The 23,027-nt window shown below is 41.5% G+C and overlaps 1 protein-coding gene across 1 annotated transcript in view; it reads right to left on the reverse strand.

The window, feature by feature from the left end:
* Positions 1–755: 755 nt before the first annotated feature.
* LOC311077538 (adhesion G protein-coupled receptor E3-like) overlaps positions 756–23,027 on the reverse strand; it is a 38,163-nt gene continuing 15,891 nt past the window's right edge. The window contains exons 10-18 of the mRNA XM_084106072.1: positions 5,017–5,136; positions 4,710–4,891; positions 4,439–4,600; positions 4,157–4,363; positions 3,847–4,079; positions 3,697–3,763; positions 3,523–3,614; positions 2,410–2,560; positions 756–1,757 (exon numbers count right to left, since the gene is read on the reverse strand). Coding sequence (XP_083962198.1) covers positions 1,599–1,757; positions 2,410–2,560; positions 3,523–3,614; positions 3,697–3,763; positions 3,847–4,079; positions 4,157–4,363; positions 4,439–4,600; positions 4,710–4,891; positions 5,017–5,136 — 1,373 coding nt within the window. The 3' untranslated portion in view covers positions 756–1,598. The remainder of the gene's footprint in view (positions 1,758–2,409; positions 2,561–3,522; positions 3,615–3,696; positions 3,764–3,846; positions 4,080–4,156; positions 4,364–4,438; positions 4,601–4,709; positions 4,892–5,016; positions 5,137–23,027) is intronic.

A 23,027-nucleotide genomic window follows, 5' to 3' on the forward strand; every position in this document is an offset into this window, starting at 1 on the left:
TACAACATAATATTTTTAGCCTTTTCAATGAATTTTTTTTTAATTGATTTGATTATTTGGATTTCATTGAAAAGGCTAAAAATATTATGATTAGGATGAGACGCCATCAAATATCCCGCAGATGTGGTGTTTTTGGTGAAGGATAAGCCACATCCAGTGTACAGAAGAGACGGATCATTTACTCTGCAAAAATTACACTCAAAGAGGTAAGATGGGCTCCTATATTAAGAGTTTGCTTACAAACTCTTTTCTTCCCTGTCTGTATTTTTCTTATCCCGTTCTTCTCTACTTTCTCAGGCACTTTGTGGTTGCACAGTTAACGTTCCAACACTGGATAATCGCACGGTTAACTTAACAACTCAAGACATTGTCCGTCCCAGGATGAAACGGCGTGTCACCGGGGAGGGTCTTCCTCTTCCGAAATAGGACTTGATTGTCGAGTATGAGGTCAAGTTTCCCGAAAGATTAAGCCAGAGTGCCAAGGACACTATCGCAAATGTTTTGCCGGCTTCTTGAGCCGTGTATACTGCAATGCTGGAGACATTGCCATTGGGAATTTTTGGTTTCATAGTATTTAAAGGATGAATATGAGGGGCTGCTGAAACTGTCGAACTATTATTCTGTAATGTACTGCCAATGAGAGACTATCTGAACCAAAAACATTGCTGGACTAGACTGGTTTATAGACTGGTGTTCGTCATGTACATTTATAGCTTCCTAAATTTTTAGTTTCCCCCCATTTTAGTTTGCTTTGGGTCAAGTCCAGCAGAAAGTCTCCAGCTGCGAACTCTTGGCCAGCGTTTTGTTGTCAACTACACACATCTAACACATCTAAGTTTACTTATTCCAGAGATGGACAGTAGAGCATGTTGTGATGTTGCAGGGCTACAATAATATAGTTTCTTATCAGCAGCCTGATCCTTTGGACACCTCAGGGAAGACTTTCTGTGAAAGCAGCCTGTACTTTTTCTGCTAATACGGTCTAATACGGTTCTGCTGATGCCACTAAAAGTCATTTCCAATATAGTGGTGGCTCAAAGTGATGCTTGGATCCTCTCTCTTCTAAGTATGTGAAACAACACTTGATGCAGAAGTTATATGGTGAGAAACTCAAAAGCTCAAAGTCAGATAGAGGACAAATTTGTAACAAATACTAGATTTATTTAAAATAAATGATTCAAACTACTGATATTGTGGTTCATTTCTTATGCAAAATCATATGAAACCTTTTTCTGTTTTATTACAGGCAATTTATGTTATTGTTTTTAATTGTGAAACTAAATTTGTTTATTCACAAATAACTTCTGTGGGATCTTTTTGGATTGTGAGATTATGAGTTATGAATATGCTTTGAGTTTTGAATAGATTGTTTAAAAGAAAATAAGATTTGAAATGTTACAGATATCACACTGCTTTAATAAAACACTTTAAGCTGAAAAATAATTGCTTTATCTTATTATTTTTGTTAGCGTATTAAAAGTGTAACCCAGTATACAAGCCTCTAAAAATCATGGTAGTTCCTCTACCAAAGAAATGTTGCACTTAAAGAAATGTATAGATTCACATAAGTGTGTTGACCGCTGTAAATATATAGCATGTTAACTAGTGAAATTTGTAACTGAGACGGTCGTGTCACTTTCATAAGAATGGCACTTCCTTTGCTGAATATGGATGCTTGTGTCTTCACTGTTTCTTGATGGTGTTAATTTGAGTCCACAGCAAAGACTTCTGAAGAACTTCCTGTACTGCTGCCTGACCTGGACAAGAATGAGAAGAGAAATAGTTTTAAACTCTGGTTAAAAAAACAAAAACACAGAATATGTCCAGGTTATTTTTCAAGAATTTAATTTTAGAAGATGAGAAATGAAAAATTAACTTAACCTTTAGAACCTGAAGCTAAAATAGGTGTGAGAAAAATATATCGACTAAAACGACTAGCTTCCGGCAGACGCAAGTCTACTTGCACCAAAAGAGTAACCAGTGACGCATGTATGACGTAGATGTAGGAGTGGCGTAAGCTTTGACGCCTCTCACGGTTCAAACAAACAGGGCTGGGCAACAAACTCAAGCTCCTCTCATATTTTCTCTCAAAAATGTTTCTTTTTAAACTAATTTGTGACTGGTGTTTTGTTTTGCTCTATCTCCGTGTTCGCCATTACGTTGTGCGTCAGGTCAAGGGTCACTCTTTCACCGAAACGGCCATTCACTGCCATTATAAAGCTTGGAAGAGCCAGGACATTTTTTAATATAACTCTGATTGTATTCGTCTGAAAGAAGAATGTCATATACACCTAGGATGACTTAAGGGCGAGTAAATCATGGGCTAATTTTCATTTTTGGGAACTAACCCTTTAATATAAAGTAGGTGAGAGATTATTTTCTGGTAGACTGTCTGTACTGATGTCTGACCTGATCACTGAGGACACAATAGACCAGGAACATGAAGGTTCCCTGCTGGGAGTTCAAGATCAGGAAGAAGAACTCCAGCTCCTTCCAGAAACCCAGAATCCAGGAGCAACCAAGAACCACAAACTGAGCCAGTGTTTTAAATGTCATATTCCTGCAGAGAAAGATGGAGAGTTAATATATATTTATTGATTATATTGTTGTGGAAAATCTGCAATTGTCCTGTTATAAGTATGCCTTTTTGTCTGTAGAACACTTCTGTATTGTAATCAACCACACTTGAAACTTGTTTATTAAGAAAGTGGTTTATGAAGAAAAACTCTGCAATTGTTATTGTAAAATGTTTTTTTGAGAAAGTGGTTTATAAAGAAAAACATACCACACTTAATGTTTTAAGCATTAATTAAAAAGCATAGAGAGGAACAAAACATGTATAAGAAAGAGCTTTGCTAAAGAAAGAAGATAAATGCAAGCATTACCGTCAGATGTGTTGCGGACGAAGTGCAGAATGCAACAAAGAAGAAAAGTCTGAAGAAGGAAGACTAAGAGGCGAAAGGCTTTACAAAGACAGGTCCGAAATGAATTCCCAGAACTCATGACACCTCAAGACTTAGGACTGGATAAATTGTCTGTAAGAGACCAATAATTTATGAGGGGATTTCCAAAGATGACGACCTCAAGAAATCAGATGATCTATAAAAGGCTGAAAGGAGAAGATGAAGGCAGACGCTGATTCGTAATGGCCTCTCCGGTGTTACAACGCTTGTAAACGATTTACTCTTGATGTTGTTTTGTCTTGTTTTTTATATTAGTACTTTATATGTAAACTAATTAACCTGTAGATAATAAAACTATATTTAATTGAAACTAAGAAACTCTTTTGCTACTCTCGCCTGCCAAAAGTCTTTGATTTCTAAAAAAGTGAGCTGAACAGACCACGAAGAAGTCCTCTGACCTGTGGATTGTGAGTATGAACATTCAGATGCTTATGATTTAGGACACATTTGACTTTACCTAACCTGAGAATAATCAAAATAAGGTTAAAGGTGTCTAGAAATATGCAGCATATAACAATATACACATTTCATGGAGTGTTCAAATCATATTGTTTGTTACTTGGTTTGTTTAATATGTGAAACTTCAGCGTTCAGATTTTTCAAGGTGGAGGTCAGACTGATGATGATGTAGATGAAGAGAATCATGTTTAACTGCACAGTAAGAGAAACAACAGTAATTAATCTTTAATCACTTTTCCTTTTAATCCAAAGTCATGATGAGAAATGTGCTTACTGCTAGTATGACGCAAACAGGTCCCAGAAAACTCCAGATAAAGCCTTTATCCATTTTAATCCAGCACCTGTTTAGAGGAAGAAAAATAATTAAATGAACAAACATGAAGGATGAAGGTGTTGATCTCTGAGTCGTTCAAACTAAACTCACTTTTCACTTCCGTAGCCTTTAGGATTCACCCCAGCAGACACAGCCACCACAACCAGAGCAACCGTATATCCAATCACACACAGGTATCCACTCCTAAGCACCTCCCTCCTTTTGGAGCTGATCTGTGATAGGTTCTTCACACAGATGAAGAGCAGCACAGCTTCAATGAACATCCACACAAAGCCGGAGAGAAAGAGGAAGTGCAGCACACCTGATATCACGGCACACAACACCTGGAGATCATGAGAGACGGTTATGATGATTCTCAGTGAGACTGAGCTGAGCTGTAGGGCTCCTTCATCATTCTCACCTGATGACGGCGTATCAGGCTCAGGAACTGTTGTGTGAGCAGGAACAGAAGGTGAGCCAACAGAAGACTCACGCAGAGGTTAATTCGAGCCACATTATTCACTCCAGGACTCCACTGACAAAGGGCAAAGGTCAACAGGGCCAAACTGAAGAACACCAGCCCCACGATCACACACACCAAATTCAACACATCCAGCAGTGAGTCGCTCTGAGGAAACATGTCAGAGTACATGAGTGCCAAATCTGTGCTGTTCTTCAGTGCTCACTATAAATGTTCTCGTACCTCTGATGGGCGGCTGGTTTGCATGATGAGAGCGAATGTGGACAGATGAACACAGGAACACACAGTGTAGCTGCTGTTGGTCTTTAAAACAGAACAACCATCTACAATCCACTCGCTGATGTTCCAGTACACACAGGACAGAGAACTGCCGGGCTCAAACTCCTGCAAAAATAAGAAAGAACATGCAGAAAATAGTATAACACTGAATATTAGATGTTTTCAGATGTTCATCAGTTCTCAGGTTGGACAAAAACACATTTCAGTCTCTCACTCTGATGTGTTTGATGGTGATGTTGACTGGTTTGGTGAGTTTAGTGTTGGTGGTTTTGAGAAGAGTAATTGAGATTACAGTGGACATCATGGTTTTAATCGTGTCAGTTGATGTGTTGAAGAAGTCTGGCTTCAGTAGATTCTCCATTGTGTTATAACTCATGAAAGCCACAGCAGCTGATCCTGTGTGACAGAAACAGAAGAAACTTGTATTCAACACATTACAACCTTTAGTTAAATGTGGTTTAGTGATATATCTTCTAAAAATGTTTTATTTAAAATGTTGTATTAAAACACATCTCACATACTTGTTTCATTGTTGTTCTTGGCGATCCCAATGAGATCGATGTCCATAGAACAATTTGTTGTGACAAGTCGAGGGATTTTATCTAAGGTGACACTGGATCCAACCATGAAGATTTCAACCTCTGATTTAGAAAATAAGCAGTTATGTTTTTTTTTTTATTATTTATTTTTATTAAAGTTGATTCAATCTGCACAAATGTGCAAAAAACAAAACAATAAAAAGACTAAAATAAAATAACTATTTCATCTAATTACTAGTTTGAACTAATCAGTTAACTTTATACACAGCAAAATCCCCAGAGTTAAATTAAGTCAAGCTGGTAATGCTGTTTGTGGAGTTGTTTAATCCTCTTCTGCAGAGATCTTGAGAGATGTAATGTCTTCTTTTATCTTTAGTTGATTCATCTTGTCACCTGAGTGTTGCAACAGGGGATGGTTGCAACATGTAATTTTTCTCCAATCAGAAACAAGCTAGATTGATGACACTCATACTGCACATGCACAGTTAGACCCTTCCCCCACCAAGAAGACAGTAGACATATTCAACATCTGCTGCTGCATTTATTGAACAAAACTTGTTTTGGAGGTATGAAAGTAACATTTCAACTTACTTAGTTTGAATTATTGTTTTGTTGACTTCTAAGTGACATAGTTAGCATGTGTCAAAGTCAGTGTGTCATGGCTGATGGTTTGGGGACAGTTCCCACTGCGCATAGACACGTCGAAACGACGTATTTTCTACGTCGTTTTTGCACGTCCAATTTTGCTCCCCTTGAAGGTGCAGACTGTGACGCCAGATGACGTCTTTTTCCGACGTCTTCCGCACGTCTAATATTGACGTCCGTCCACAAAAGTTTGTTTGTGGGAAGAAGGAAGGAGACGGGGTCGGCTTGCTGTGGATCGTGTGTTTTATTAGATACTGTGCGTCTTTTCCAAACAATAATCACGCTCAGTGCACTCAATCAAAACAGCGGCTTTATTAGGCTTCTCCTCATGAGACGGCAGGCAGGCACACACACCTTATTCTTGCTTTCCCTGGGAATCAAACTCGTGATCTTAGCGTTACAAGCGCCAACGCTCTACTGTTTGAGCTACAGTATCTCAGTACCTTTGTATGCGTCTCCAGTTGCTGAGATGCTGAGACGATCAAATGGAGTTTTTGGAAAATGATCTTAAATAATTATAAATAATCTGTAGGCCTATTCGAATATGTATTAATCATGTTGATAATGCGCGAATGTTTAGTCCAGAGGATATATCGCGTTTAGGAGGAAATACAAGGAAATAGAGATTTGGCATGAAACGTGGATGGAGCGAATAGGTTCAGTACACAGCAAAATGACATGACAAACTCTTTTTTTTTAAATGGCGTTTATTGCGTTAAAAAAAAAAGTAATAGTCATGTAAATTTCCTGCACCTGTCATAGATGTCCAAATGACGTCCAAAAAAATTACCCAGTTCAAAGGTCCAATGTTGAACGTCAATATGACGTCCAAGATGGGTCATGGTTGGACGTTCAAATAGTGGACCTAGTTTGGATGTCGAATAGATGTCCAGAATTGGTCATGGACCGATGGACGCAATATATTTTATAATTAATAAAAGTTTGTTACATTGCAAATTGTTCAATTCTTCCTGTCTGGCACTGAAATATGGAGAGATTGAATATCATCTGTAACACCTGCACACCAGGGTGGGAATTATGTAATTTTAGGGGCAAGGCCATTTGGCCTCCACCTTTTTTTTTTTTTTAGGGGCACCAAGGCCATATGACAGGGCACAAAGGCCATCGTACAATTCGATGGTTTTCCCATTCAGATTATACCATAACATCCTAATTTGGAATAAGACATGGATTATGACTTTTTTAATAAAAAAAAAAACATTTTTTAATGAGAGAGAGAGAGAGAGCGCCATTACATCCAGAAGGTATACACCCTCACACAACAATAGAAACAACATAAATGCCAATAAAAGCATTCAGAAACACCACAAATGCCAATAAAAGCATTCAGAAACAACACAAATGCCAATAAATTAATAATTTCCTGCATTGTCGAACGCTCTTCTTCATGCGTTTCAAATATGGACTATAATGTTCAGTAGAGCGCCCTCAGGCTGCTGGTATGAATTGAAAACACAGCACATCAGTATACAGCGCTCATAATGATTACATTGACGCATTTGGCTATAAATTCAATAAAATATTATTCCTGTCAATAGAAATCTGATGTAAACTGAGAATATATCAATATTTCTCCAAATCTGCACACTTTTGAGCTAAAAGCCGTGAGGGACGTTGTTTTGTGAATCGCTTTCATGACGACAGCACAGGAGTTTTTTATGAATGGGAGCGTCTGACGCTCATAATTCATATTAAAGGTATCGACTCATTTTTGCATTTCATAACTCCTGACACAAATTAAGACATAGCTGTCAATATAAGGCGGCAGTGGCTCAGTGGTTCATGTAGGTTGTCTACAAACCGAAAGGTTGGTGGTTCAATCCCCGGTTCCACCTGACCAAGTGTCGAGGTGTCCATGAGCAAGACATCTAACCCCAGCTGCTCCCGACGAGCTGGATGGCGCCTTGCATGGCTGACACCGCCGTCGGTGTATGAATGAGTGAGTGAATGGGTGAATGTGAGGCTATGTAAAGCGCTTTGGTGGCCATAGGTCTGTGAAAGCGCTATATAAATGCAGTCCATTTACCATTTACCATAAATTTCTCAGAATACAATAGTGGTCAAATACTGAAACGTGAGTCTTATATCTTTTTAATGATGTAAGTTATAGTTTGTCAAGGTAATAACATTAAATCTTATAGTAACTTTGAACTATTAAAAAAAAAAAAAACGCTTCAGTGCGCCAACGCCGTTACCTCTGGAACCTTGCATAGGGCCCTTTTCTGAAAAGTGCACTAATCTACTAGCAAATAGATTTTGATATTTTTAGGTCAAACCGTTCTTGTCTGTCAGTCATATAATGCAGGTCTATGGTCACGGTCTCAAAGAGCATGCACAGAGTCCAAATTAAAACAATTCCCCATCGTCCAAATTAAACAATTCCCCATCGTAAGTACACATTGATGGCCTAAGACACGAAACGAGCGGTTTGTGTGAGAAAACGAACAGTATTTATATCGTTTTTACCTCTTGTAACACAGCGACGTCCAAGTGATCTGAGGCCGCCCGCGCTTCCTGCTGTGTGACGTGTGCGCAGACTGGTGCATAGATAGACATATAGATTTCGCCTTGGCTACGGCAGTTCATGAACGAATGCTGTAGCCAAGGCGAAATCTAGTGTATATATCTATGCACCAGTGTCGACAACAGAGTGTCGTTCTTCTGTTGGTGCTGACGTTACATGCTTCTTGCACTGCTGTTTTGATGCGTGAGATCATCGATGTGATTATGACACTGCACCTCCGCGAATCCACAAACTAATTGAAGTTCAGAGACTACTTGGGTGGAACTTGGACAGGGCCAGGGCACACAGGCCACTGTGGCCGTACGATGATTTTTTTTTCACGGGGCATGAAGGCCAAAGTGTAGGGCAACGGAGGCCATGGCCGCGTGGCCGCGGTATAATTCCCACCCTGCTGCACACTGAATATATGTAGGCCTATGTTGTAACCGCACTGGCATTAGTAGTACATTTAACATTTAGCTCAAATGATCTATAGGGAATTTTAATAATTAATCATGAATATGATTAATATTTTGCATTTTACAGTTACATTAATTTATTCGAAGTTGAAAATAGATCGATTTGTATAAATGAATAATCAATCACAACGAATTATAATTCATCATTCATATATCAAAAATCCTATTTCAGATCGATTATGAGATAACCCTTAATGGAAAATTAATGTAATTATCGAACAGTTGCCTGTCCCGCAAACGACCATAAGATTAACTTACTAACCTTCTCAATAAAGTTATCACTTCTTATAATTTCAGAAAGGAATAGCTTCTGGCCATGAAACCATTCCTTTTGTCCTTATAAAATTTAGGTTACTAAACCATAATCAAATTGTAAAGCCTGTAGCTAGATCAACATTTCAGGGACTCGTAATGTGAGAATTATAGTCAGGATCAATCAAGTATATATGGAATTTTAATAATTGGACTAATACATTGAACTAAGGAATACAAAATACTACAATTTACACGAGTAAATATGTATGTACAGGACACGTAAACAAAATACAAGACTAAACGAATAACAGATGAGAGAGGGAGAGGATGAAAGGGAGAAAGTGAAACTAAAGTTCAGGATGAGAGAGATCACCGAGATGATCTCTGCATGGCAAAATCACAGGCAATGTAACCTTTTGAGAGACAGCAAGGAATCAAATCACATTAAAAGTTCAATAAACTTATCTTGCAAAATGGTTCTCTTTGTTGCTGCAGACGCAAAGTCGTGCGTGCGTCGTTAGGAGCAACGTGCGTGTGTTTCCTTAAGAAAACAGGGCTCGCGCTCTCGTGTCTTCCCGTGAGCGCCGTCGCGGGATTTTCAAAAGAGTCTTTCTCTTTGAGTTGAAGTTGCCTGCTGCGTTTGCTTCGTTGAGTCCGAAGACGAAAATAAAGAAAAGACTTAAGAAAATAAAAGAGAAAACGGAGAATGAATGCTCCCTTAAAAGGGAGCCATGGGTCTTCTCACTGACGAAGCGGGTTCGTGAAAGTGCTCACGGAGATTTCCTGAGTCGGTCTTTTATGGAAAATATGGGTTGACGCCTCTGTTTGCACGAACAACCAATCACCTTCAGAGATTTCAGAGCGGGAAGAAGATTCTTTGTCTCTGGGGGCGACACCCACTCGAGGGAGTTATGGTGTTGTCTTAATACTCTAGTAAGATGATTCATATAGTAATAATCATATCATTGCAATCTATTATCGAGATTCAACTCCGTTAAGTCTCAAGATTTAAAATGATATAAAACATGTCATATGAAATATTATGGGAATACACAAAGTTACATACTTGTATGCATCTTACAAACATTTTAAAGTTTTGATTAATACACGATAACATTGCAGATACACAAATTTGATATGGGAAAATCAAATCCTTGTTTATACATTTCTTAAGTGGTTATACATAAATGTAGGATTAACACTTTATTCCTACTCCTCTCCTGGAATCTCAGTTTGCTTGACATTCCGTTAGGGCAATAAAAACAAAGTGGGGGGAAGGCAATTGCCAGACAATCTTGAATGCTGATTCCAGATTACGCATTAGAAAACTACACCTCTATTATAAAGCAAAACTAATCACACATGCATAATGGCATTGTACTTAATTAAAAAATTAGTAAAATTATATTTCTAAGTTCTAATACCAAAGGTGTGTGTGTGTGTGTAACATAGAAAGTTTCGTTATCTCTTTGTGGTCCACAGAGGGGAAGGGGGTTTGGAATGCAGAACTTTGCAAAGTTAAGGGAATATGTTGACTCGTTATCCTCCAAGGTGCAATAAAGTGTCTCTAAAGACCATTTGTTGCAGACTAACTGGAGCCAACAGAACTGATTTACCTTCGGGGGTTCAGAGTGGGACAGCAAGAAGGAATATGCGTTTGTGTTCTGATTCAATGAGCCATGATTCATAGCCAATGTTGCTACAGATTCCCCCTTTTCGTCTGATGAAGTCCCTGTGTGGACATCATCGGACGACAATCATCACAATGGTCACATGGCAGGTGAATCATGATGGTCGTGTAGCAGGTGGATCATGATGGTCGTGTAGCAGGTGGATCATGACAGTAGGAAGGCAGGTGTTTCTTGGAGCTGAGGATTCAGCTCGATGAGGTTCGGCGTGGTCTCTGACTTGGCACCCCCTTTTGCGGGGATTCAATCGTAAAGATGAACAACTCGATGTCGTCGGCAGTCCAGGCTCGGACCGCAGATGAAGTGTTCAGAACGGGCCATCGAGACAGTGCTCGGAGGGCTGTGTTGACAGGAGCAGGGTCAATGAGTTGGGACCCCCTTTTCTCAATCCAGAGTTCCAGTCCTGGATTCAAGGTGAAGTTGAAGTTCTTGAAGGATGGTAGTTTCAGTGCTGTCTGGTACTCTTTGCTGGGAAGCTGGTACCATGTCAGGCCATCAAGGTGTAGGATGACACCTTTCAGTACTTGAAGTCCCATTTTCTGGTTGAGCATGTTGACACGGCTGGTTGTGTCATGCTGGTCGTGAGTGATAGTGGCGGTGTGCACAGGTGTGTTAGCACGCAACCTTTCACCTGCAATCTCTGCTTGTGTGTTGGTGACTTTGTTGACCAGGGGGTGCAACCCGCAGATTTCTTCAGCGTTGTCTCTGAGTAAGGGTTTGCTAAGGCAGAGATAACGAATGTCTTTGGTCATAGTACCCAGGTGCAGGTTTGGAGCTGAGTACCGTTGTGTGTCGCTGTCGTGGTAGGCCACCACGTCTGGAGGGCTTATCTTAATGTGGGTGTTGTTCTTCCAAAACATGACCTTGACAATGTCTGTATGTCTGTGGACTTGGCTTGACTCGATGATAGGCAGATTTAGGAGAAAGCCCACTTCTCTCTGCTCGGGATCGACGCAGAGTGAGATGGCGCTACCCAGAGAGTAGGCCAGGTGTTTTTGTAAAAGGTCAGCTGGCATGTTGATGGCGGAAGCCAGCACAGTTAGCATCAGGCTTAATATCAGGTACGGTGGAATTACACCTGTGGCTAGGCTGTCACTGGAAGAGTTAACCTCCCACAGCATGTCTGTCGTTAGCGCTGTAACCAGCTGAGTCTGGACAAAGTCACTCTGTAAGACAGTAAACAGCGGCTTCATGGAGTTTGCGGTCTGGTTTGCTGCATTTACACTGGACGTACCAATGTTAAACAGAGTTCTGGTGGCAGCTACGACTCGGAGCAACACTCCCAGGAGCCGTCTGGAGTGGTGGTTGGTGCTTAGGAGTCCCGATTGTGTGACAGTCACTTTCTCAAGTTGGTTGAACATGTGTTCGACCTTGGCCTCGGCATGAGAGAGGGAGTCCTCTGTCCGTCGGGCACTTGTCCCGATGTATTGGGCTACGGAGCTGGGGTAGTGTGCTCTGTAGACCGGGCAGGCCTGGATGAGTCGAACATGCACTTGCTGGGGGTAGGTCTTGCGGTCGGTGATCTGGAGTCTCAGTTGTTCTCTCGGTGGCAGCTGTCCTCTGGTTGGCTGACAGTACAGCATGGCGAACCACAGCAGCAACCTGGTACAAACAACAGGGAGAGAGAGAGAGAAAGGGGAGGAAGAAGCCAGCAAGGGTTGTCTTTGATTGGACAGGGCAGTCTTTTTACTTCGTGGGCGGCGACTGGGTTTAGTTCGCCTTGGCCCATGTTTTGCCACATCTTGCTGTCGGCTTGTCGCTTGCTTCAGTGTCTCGTCAGTGTCTCTGGTGCTGCTGTGTGTAGCACATGATGCGTGGCATTACAAGCCTTGGCATTGTGATGTCAATCGGTGCACAACTCAGAATGTTTTTCTGTTCACGCAGCATGTGCGTTGTGTCATGCAGTGGTCTGAGGCACTGGTTGTCAGTGAGGTCAGATGGCATGCAAGGGTGGTTGGAGGGGTTTGAGAGGTGGGCATTTAAAGTCTTTATGTAGATGTCAGAAGCCCGCATGTCCGTTATGGTTGTCTTTGCAAACAGCGGAGCCAGCGTAAGCGGCTCTGAGGTAGGCAGTTGAGCTTGTAAAGTTCTTATGCTGTGTTTAATCTTCACTTTCTTTAGGGTGGGTGGGTGGGTGGGTTGAAAGTGACCACAGCTTGTTGTTTAGTGCGCCAGGCATGGCGATGGCTTGAGTGAGGTCATGTCGCTGCCGGTCAGTCATGACCTTGAGGCAGCAGGTGTCAAAGTCTTTGGTGGGCTGTAAGGTGCAGGGTAGCACAGTTGAACCTTGACTTGGTGCTGAGTCTGTGTCTTCATGGCTGGCTGTGGGAGTTCCCGTGAACTCTGTGACCTGAAAGTCTGGCTCTGCGGAAGTTCCCGTGACCTTTGTGACCTGACCGTCTGGCTGTGACTGGAGGGAGTGAAGTTCTCGTACTTGAGCCCAGATCTTGAGCTGTTTCAAGTCCAGTAACGGTTCAAAGAGATCTAGAAGGTCTCTGCCGATGAGGAACGGAAAAGTGTCCATTTTTGAGATGAACACTGGATGGACTAGACTTAAAGGACCAATTGTCAGGTGAATGTGAGCTACCTGTTCGAGCCGGATGTCATGTTGACAGTATGACTGTACGTTCAGTTCACAAGTTTGAGGTGTAAGAGTTCGGTCTTGTCTCTTAGCTTCAAATTGGAGTCTTTGGAACAGTTGAACTGAAATTATCGTAATGTCTGATCCTGTGTCGATCAAGGCTTCCATGCTCACTTCCTTTTCCAACGTGATGTTCAGGTAGAGTTTTCGGCCTGTGCCCTTTTCAATGAGGTTGCCCAGGAACATTGGCATCGGGACAGGTGTAACGGTCGTTGGGTGGTTAGGACCGGTCTCGTGTAGCTTGCTGTGGAGGCAGTTAGACAGAACAGCGTTTCCTGGTACCTTTGTATTTTGGTACCTGGTGTGAGGAAGTGTGCCGTCTCGTTCAGGGTGTGCAGCTGTCAGTTGTGGAGCTTTGGTGATGCTGTCACCTTGTGATGTGACAGTTAGCTCTGTGGTCTGTGGATGATGAGCAGTGTTCGAGGTGCTTGGCTCAGTCAAATCAAATCAAATCAAATCAAGTATATTTGTATAGCGCTTTTCACAATACAGATTGTATCAAAGCAGCTTCATAGTATTAAAATAAAATAATACAACAAAGTTTGTTTCTAGTGGAATTTATTGATTGATAGAATAAAATTAAATATCCCCAAAATATCCCCAACTGAGCAAGCCAAAGGCAACAGTGGCAAGGAACCGAAAAAACTCCATCAAGCGGCCTAATGGTGTCCTAAATCTCCATCAGGTGACCTAACGGAGAAAAAAAAAAACCTTGGGAGAACCCAGGCTCAGTCAGGGGCCAGTTCTCCTCTGGCATTTATGAACTAGAGGCCGGATTGTAGTTTGAAACTGTGAGATTAACAATATTATATGAATGCCTGGCTGAAAAGATGCGTCTTTAATCTAGTTTTAAACTGGGAGAGTGAGTCCGAGCAACGAACAGTATCAGGAAGGCTATTCCAGAGTTTTGGAGCCAAATGTGAAAATGCTCTCCCTCCTTTGGTTGATCTGGATATCCTAGGTATGACCAAAAGCCTTGAATTTATTGATCTTAAAGAGCGCGATGGATTATAGGGTGATAGAAGATCCGCTAAATAGACTGGAGCTAAGCCGTTTAGGGCTTTATAAGTCAGTAGCAATACCTTATAATTAATACGGAACTTTATAGGTAACCAATGTAGTGATGATAAAATCGGTGTTATATGATCATATTTTCTTGATCTAGTAAGAACTCTAGCGGCTGCATTTTGGACTAACTGTAGCTTGTTTATTGAGGATGCAGGACAACCGGCTAATAAAGCATTACAGTAATCTAGTCTCGAGGTCATGAATGCATGAACTAACTTTTCTGCATCAGAAACTGATAGCATATTACGTAGCTTAGCAATGTTTCTAAGGTGGAAAAAGGCTGTTTTTGTAACATACGAAATATGATTTTCAAAAGACAGGTTACAATCGAGTATAACACCCAGGTCTTTTACTGTAGAGGATAAAGTAACAGGACATCCTACGATGTCAAAGTTGTATTGTGAGAGGTTCTGTGGGCGGTTTTTTGAACCGATAAGTATTACCTCTGTCTTGTCTGGATTTAATAATAGAAAATTACGCGTCATCCAATCTTTTATATCTTTAACACACTCTGTCAATTTGGATAATTTAGCGTTTTCATCCGGCCGTGATGAAATATATATTTGAGTGTCATCAGCATAACAATGGAAACTAATTCCATGTTTCCTTATAATATTTCCAAGTGGCAGCATATATATTGAGAATAACAGAGGGCCTAACACAGATCCCTGCGGCACTCCATAGTTTACTGGAGTTATGATCGATTTTTCTCCATTTAAATAGACAAAATGGTAGCGGTCTGATAAGTATGATCTAAACCAGCTTAATGCTTGTCCTTGAACACCAGTATAATTTTGTAGTCGATCTAAGAGTATTGTATGATCTATAGTATCGAACGCAGCACTTAGATCAAGTAAAACTAGTATTGAGATACAGCCTTGGTCAGAAGCTAAGAGTAAATCATTTGTGATTTTAACGAGCGCAGTTTCAGTGCTATGATGTGGCCTGAATCCTGACTGAAACTTTTCATAGATATCATTTTCTTGCAAGAAAGAGCCCAGTTGAGCGGACACAACTTTTTCTAGTATTTTAGACATAAAAGGTAGATTTGAAATGGGTCTATAATTTGCTAGATTATGCGGGTCTAATTGTGGTTTCTTAATGAGAGGTTTTATCACTGCCAGTTTAAATGTTCTTGGAACATGACCTAAAGATAAAGACGAGTTAATAATATTGAGGAGAGGCTCTTCCACTACAGGTAACACTTCCTTCAGTAGTTTAGTTGGTATAGGATCTAATAAACATGTTGTTGTTTTAGATGAAGTGATAAGTTTATTTAACTCTTTTTGTTCTATAGTTGTAAAGCACTGTAATTGTTCTTGCGAGGGAAAATTGAGGCTGAATTATAAGGTGCGATTGAGGATTGAACGTTTACAATTGTGGTTCTGATGTTTTCTATTTTCTCAGTGAAGAAGTTCATGAAATCATTACTACTAAACTGTAACGGAATATTTTGTTCGGGTGACGTCTGTTTATTTGTTAGTCTAGCCACGGTGTTAAATAAAAACCTAGGATTGTTTTGGTTGTTTTCTATTAGTTTGCGGAGATGCTCAGCCCTGGACGCTTTTAGGGCCTTTTTATAACGTGACATACTGTCTTTCCACGCGATTCTAAAGACCTCTAAATTAGTTTGTTTCCATTTACGCTCTAAATTACGGGTTTCTCTCTTTAGAACATGCGTAGTATTATTGTACCATGGTGCTTTAATTTTCTCTGTGACCTTTTTTAATCTAACGGGTGCAACAACATCCAATGTTCTAGAGAGAATGGTGCTCATAGTGCTAGTTAGTTCTTCTAGTTCATCTGTTTGTTTGGGTTCAGGCAGCAGCTGAGACAGATCAGACAAGCAACTCGAGAAATTATCTATGGTGGATGGAAGGATTGTTCTGCCTGGTCGAAAACGCGGCGCCGCATGACATATTACAGCAGTACGTAATATGCAAGTTACCAAGTAATGGTCAGTGACATCATCACTTTGTGGAATGATATCTATATCAGTTGGATCGGTTCCATATGATATAATTAAATCGAGTGTGTGATTAAGACGATGAGTTGGTCCGGTGACGTTTTGTTTGACCCCAAAGGAATTTAATAAATCTATAAACGCAGCCCCTAACGCATCATTTGGATTATCTACGTGTATGTTAAAATCTCCAACAATTAATGCTTTATCTACATTGACCAATAGATCTGAGAGAAAATCTGCAAACTCTTTTAGGAAATCAGCGTAAGGCCCAGGCGGTCTATATACGGTAGCCAAGGCTAGAGATAATATGGATTTTTTTTCTAACATCTAAGAGCGTAACATTTAGTACAAGTATTTCAAACGAAATAAACTTATAACCCGTTTTCTGAGTAACATTGAGAATATCTCTATAGACCGCTGCAACACCGCCGCCACGACCAATCAGACGGGGTTCGTGCTTATAGGAGTATCCTGATGGAGTAGACTCATTTAGACCGAAATAATCATTAGGTTTAAGCCAAGTTTCAGTAAGGCAAAGTACATCGAAGCTATTATCCGTGACTATTTCATTTACAATAACTGCCTTAGGTGTGAGTGATCTAATGTTTAGAAGACCTAGCTTTAGAAATTGTTTTTGGTTACTAATAGCAACATTTTCTGGTTTAATAACAATTAGATTTTTTCTAGATCCTGCAGTAGATTTATTATTTGATCTCACTAAACGAGGAATAGACACAGTTTCTATGCAATGTTCTACACTATTTATATCAGTTAATTTGGTGCAGCAGAGACTATGATTTGAACTTTTGGTTACTAGTCAAAAGGTATTTAACATTTTGGAGATGTTATCTGACAGAAGATCCGATCCGAATCTGCTTGGGTGTAAGCCATCAGCACGGTAAAGCCTAGGACGCTCCCAAAACAGATTCCAATTATTTACAAAGAGCAGTTTCTGCTCATTGCACCATGACATTAACCATTCATTTAGCGCGAACAATCTACTAAACTTTTCATGACCTAGTCGGTACGTGGGAAGCGGTCCTGACACAATGATCGTTATTTCAGGCAATATGCTGCGTACCGTATCGATCAGATTCCTGAAGTCTTTCTTCAGAACCTCTGTCTGTCGCAGCCTGATGTCGGCCCCTCCCGCGTGCAGGACCACAGTTCCGACGCGCTCGTTCAGAATCTCGGGAATGCGAGCAGCGATTTCAGAAACACGAGCACCAGGAAAGCAGTGACTATGCACCTTACTTTTATTTAACGTAGCTTGTACGTGTCGAACGATGGAATCACCGATGATCACAGCATCGCGTTCTGTTTCGCGAAGAGGGGAGAAGCGGTTTTGTGTGGATATCTCGAAAACCGGGAGGGTCGGAGAGAGTTTTCTTGGTCTAGACCTGACTCGCGTCTTCCGCTGCGGAAATATCCAGGCTTCGTGGTGGCATGTTGGAGCCGGCGTAAACGAGACCATAGCTGATCGCGGCCTCGACGCTCGTGACCGATGCTGAGTAACGCACGGAGTAGACGAGGTCGGAGTCAGCGGGTTAGTAACGTTGATCACTGATTTGTGTGCATCGGCGCGTGATGTTTCAAGAGCTAACCGCCGGTCTATCAGCTCGGCTTTTCTCACTAAAAGGTCGTGGATCTGTTTCTCAACAGCTTCCAGCTCAGACTGCAACGCGTGTAGCTCAAATGTGTCCTCACCTGCACCAAAAGGTAGACTACTTACATCTGATATATTCGCCATTTTAACAGATGGACAGTAAGTTAAGTTAGCAACGACGCTACCAGTGATGCTATCAATATTAATACTAATTTATGACTGAAGTCTTGGATATAATCCGTCTTTTAGTGGTACAGGTGTAGAGTAGACGCACGATAGGCGAAAAAATGTTTGTTTGTAAGTGAGTGTGGAGAAGACGCGTTCAGCCGTGATCCACAGGAGTAACCTATAAGAGTATCCGACGTTGGATCACTAGATGTCAGATGGCGGTCAGACGGTTTGGTTTCAGTTCTTATGCTTAGGCATAAGATGTCTGGCTCGTCCTTCTTGTCTTTCTTGCGACGTGTCTGGTGAAGAAGCTCTTTCAGCACCCTTAGGATCTCTGCTGTCTCAGACGTGGCTGCACTGTGGTTATCTGATATGAGAAGAAGGCTTGTCGGAGTCGGTTGTAGTAGATCTGGGGGTGTTCACGCCGACCTTGCTTGAGGTCTACAGCAACGATGAAACCTTGATCGGAGTCTGGATCAGAGAATTCACGGATCAAAGCTTGCCGTAATTGTTGGAAGTCCGTTTTGACAGCCTCAGTTTGACGGTCTAGGAAGCTACGAACATCACTGCTAGCCGTTATTCTTAACAGATACAAATTGTCCCAAGCTGTCACGTTGGCGACAGTTTGCAAGTGAAAGTCAATGTCTTTTAAATAAGCATGAATGTCACAACCTTCTGCAGAATCTGGATCGAACATAGGAATGTTCCGAGCTAGCTTGTCAAGTTCTCGGGGGGTCGTGCCGTGGTTAGTGGCATGGGTTGTCTGAAGGGGTCCTCCCCCTTTTGCTGCTGACAGGTGTTCTTGAAAGCTGGCTGGTGATGTCTTGAGCCGTGGGCTTACATCTCCCTTTTCAGTTTTGGGTTCTTGGCTGAAAGGGTTGGGGTGGCTGGCCGGGAGAAACTCTGTGATGTGTGTTTCTCCGTTCCAGCCACTCTGCAGTCTGTAAGATTGTCTCAGTTCTGCATGAACAGTGTCAAGTTCATTTTGGAGCTCGTCTCTCTGCAGAGTAAGCTCGCCGATTTTAGCTCGGGCCGCTTGCAAATGTTTTTCGCAGGCCCTGGCTTTTGCTTCTGCTTCTTTTTGTTCAGTCTCGGCTCTCTCTAGGAGAGCGTCACTTTGTTGGAGTTTTTCGTCGAGTTCTTTTCTGGTTTCTCTCTCCAACTGTTCTCTTTGGGCTGTGTCGAGGCGCAGATCTTGCAGGGCATTTCGAAGTCTTTCTACTTCTTTCTGTAGCTCTGGATCTGTGGCATCCTCTTTCTCGCGCTGGTTCTGGATCTCGAGGAGGAGCTGATCAAGGCGACTTTGGGTTCGGGCCTGGTCCTTCCGGGCCTCCTCCACTTGAAGCTGTAGCGCTGCTGCTTGCTGCTCCAGGTCGATGTTGCGCCGTTCGCTGAGCCTCGCCTGGGCGACGACGTTGTGGGTGACGCTGCTGACGATCCTGGCCCAGTCTTTGTAGTTGTAGCTTTGGGTAGGATCGTGTGTTATCAGCTCGTCTAGCTCGGTGTCCAGTTGTGTTTGGCTCAGATGCTGCAGGTCACTGGCGTCCTTGGCTAAGTGCTCCCGACGGACCGCGGGACTGGATGCACGGGACATATTGGCTTCACTGTAGGCGAGAGAAACACAGCACACACACAAAGAGACCAATGCAAGTTCGTTCTAAGGTTAATGAGCTATACTCATATGGGCTATGCCGTTTATGAGAATTTTGGGCTAACTGATGCACAGTTAGACAGTTAGCGGAGCCAATTGACTTGGGTCTAAGGACCCAAACTAGAGATTTGACAGGCAGTAGCCTCGCGGGTCACGTGATGACACCGGCTGCTTGGTTTGTCGCCCTATTATTTAGCTTCCTTGGTGGCTCTCATAGGTTACTTGTCTCTAGGTGAAAATGAAAGAAACAAATCACAACCGAACAAAGGATAGAAAAGACTGAGGTAAAACAAAACACTAGTGATGACTAGGTCTGAAATTAAATAAACAGAATAGTAACACAGTATGTGTTAGGGCGAATAAGGAGGCCTAAGCCTGCTGCTAGGGTTTAAGATAGGGCCAACAGGTGAGTGGGGCTATCGGGGTAGAAAACCTAGGAAGATGGTGTGGCTTAGAGAAGAGATGGGCCAAACACTTAAAATATCCGGGAGATATCTAGTGTTCTGTGGCTTATAGTAAGTGGAATGGGTTTTACTAAATTTAGTTTACCTGCGGTGAATTGAGGCCACTCAGGTGGAAACCAGTGGCTCGGTCAACCTCTCCGACGGTTCTCCAACACTTGACCGCAGTGCTCTCGGGCAACCTCGTCTCTCGGAACCACGGTGTGCCCACTCAAACCACTTGCGACTTTAAACACAAAGTGGCAACGCCAAGGTGTCAATCATCAGACGGCACGGAAAGATTGAGTTTTCCTCGGAACTCTCCTTTCGGAGTGGTCCTTTCAGCAGACCCCAGTTCGAGTGATTGTCTCAAAATTGCCTTGTGTGTCGCTGACGTTGACTTAACCTTTTGGCGGGCCAAATTGCTGATGTTGGGGTGGCGTGCCACAACCGGAGGTACGAGATTCGGAAGAGTCCGAGACACACGGCCAGTGCCAGGTAGCGTCGGACAGATGACCTCGCCTGCAGGAAACCACCAGCGATGACTGTCAAGTCACCACGGGATCACTAAGTGCTTACCTAAAATACACACGAAGAGATGAACAAGTGAACTTAAAGGGGATTAAGTTGTTTTCAAACCAAATTGAGTAATTAAGTAGGCAGCAATAGAAATCAAAGGCTTTACTAAATAATAATAAAACAAAAAGGGAATTATGATAATGATTGTAATTATCAAAATAACCTAACCCAAAAGAGAGAGGAAGGAACAAGATAGAAATAAAATAATAGAATAAAAATAAAAATTGAAAATAAAAATCAAAATGAAATGACAGGAGGTACCCAGGAGAAGAGGGAGGCCGCAGTAGTGGGTTTTCACCACAAGGGGGCGTGCTCCCTCTCTGTGCTCAACCTGGCAAACCGAAAACTTAATTCAAATTAAAAATTCAAAATTTGTTTAACCGGGAAATGAATTCAGCCGTAATTGCAGACTGCTAAACACAAAGGACTCCCTCTGGTGTTTAGTCAGTGGAATTACACCACTTCAATGTGATTCAACGCTAAGAGCTTTCAGCTTGCGTCACGCGCTGATTTTCTGCAACAAATCACAAATTAGACAGAGGTCTCGGCGGACCTTTTGGTGCTATTAATACTGCACAGGAGAGTATGGCGGGGTTTCTTCGCCGCAAATACTCAAATGTGGACAACAGGAATTTTCCGTCTGTTGCTAGACTCCCATATTACACACTTATCAAAATAGCACTTATGATTTGTGTATTTAGGTTTTCGATTGATTAGCTAGGTCAATGTTAACCAAGAGTTTACCGTTTTGTTGAATATCACTGGACTAACCACGAATTCAATAACGATAGCATGCATGCAAGGCCTAAATGTTTAAAAAGGAATCTCGCTTCAAAAACATATTTATTAATACCGGTTATACGCACGTGAGAATTCTTCATTCACAGCGATTTACAACAAATATTAGAAATGTCTCCACTGCGGAGCGATTCTTTCGTCTCTAACAGGACATTTGTAATATTAAATACTGCAGGTACTCAGCACTTAACAGTGCTAAAATTGTCTAGGCATATTTTAGCAACTTGTTAGATGTAACAAGTTAACTTGTTAGATGTAACTTGTTAAATGTAACGTTAGGCCTACTGACTTCGGCTTTTTGCCTTGGTCAGTTAGAAGTGAGTTCGCGTTTTGCGACTTATCTCACAATTTCATAATTTCATAAAATGTGTGCACAAAAATTATTAATATTCATATAAACAGATTGAAACTGAATTGCTCATAAAACAAAGTTTGAAATGCCCGCATTCTCCACCATAAACTGTAACCGCACTGGCATTAGTAGTACATTTAACATTTAGCTCAAATGATCTATAGGGAATTTTAATAATTAATCATGAATATCTTGTGTCTTCCCGTGAGCGCCGTCGCGGGATTTTCAAAAGAGTCTTTCTCTTTGAGTTGAAGTTGCCTGCTGCGTTTGCTTCGTTGAGTCCGAAGACGAAAATAAAGAAAAGACTTAAGAAAATAAAAGAGAAAACGGAGAATGAATGCTCCCTTAAAAGGGAGCCATGGGTCTTCTCGCTGACGAAGCGGGTTCGTGAAAGTGCTCACGGAGATTTCCTGAGTCGGTCTTTTATGGAAAATATGGGTTGACGCCTCTGTTTGCACGAACAACCAATCACCTTCAGAGATTTCAGAGCGGGAAGAAGATTCTTTGTCTCTGGGGGCGACACCCACTCGAGGGAGTTATGGTGTTGTCTTAATACTCTAGTAAGATGATTCATATAGTAATAATCATATCATTGCAATCTATTATCGAGATTCAACTCCGTTAAGTCTCAAGATTTAAAATGATATAAAACATGTCATATGAAAGATTATGGGAATACACAAAGTTACATACTTGTATGCATCTTACAAACATTTTAAAGTTTTGATTAATACACGATAACATTGCAGATACACAAATTTGATATGGGAAAATCAAATCCTTGTTTATACATTTCTTAAGTGGTTATACATAAATGTAGGATTAACACTTTATTCCTACTCCTCTCCTGGAATCTCAGTTTGCTTGACATTCCGTTAGGGCAATAAAAACAAAGTGGGGGGAAGGCAATTGCCAGACAATCTTGAATGCTGATTCCAGATTACGCATTAGAAAACTACACCTCTATTATAAAGCAAAACTAATCACACATGCATAATGGCATTGTACTTATATGAAAATTATATTTCTAAGTTCTAATACCAAAGGTGTGTGTGTGTGTGTGTAACATAGAAAGTTTCGTTATCTCTCTGTGGTCCAGAGAGGGGAAGGGGGTTTGGAATGCAGAACTTTGC

The sequence above is a fragment of the Abramis brama genome, assembly GCF_963993115.1.
Source record: "Abramis brama genome assembly, chromosome: 2".
Lineage (NCBI taxonomy): Eukaryota > Metazoa > Chordata > Actinopteri > Cypriniformes > Leuciscidae > Abramis > Abramis brama.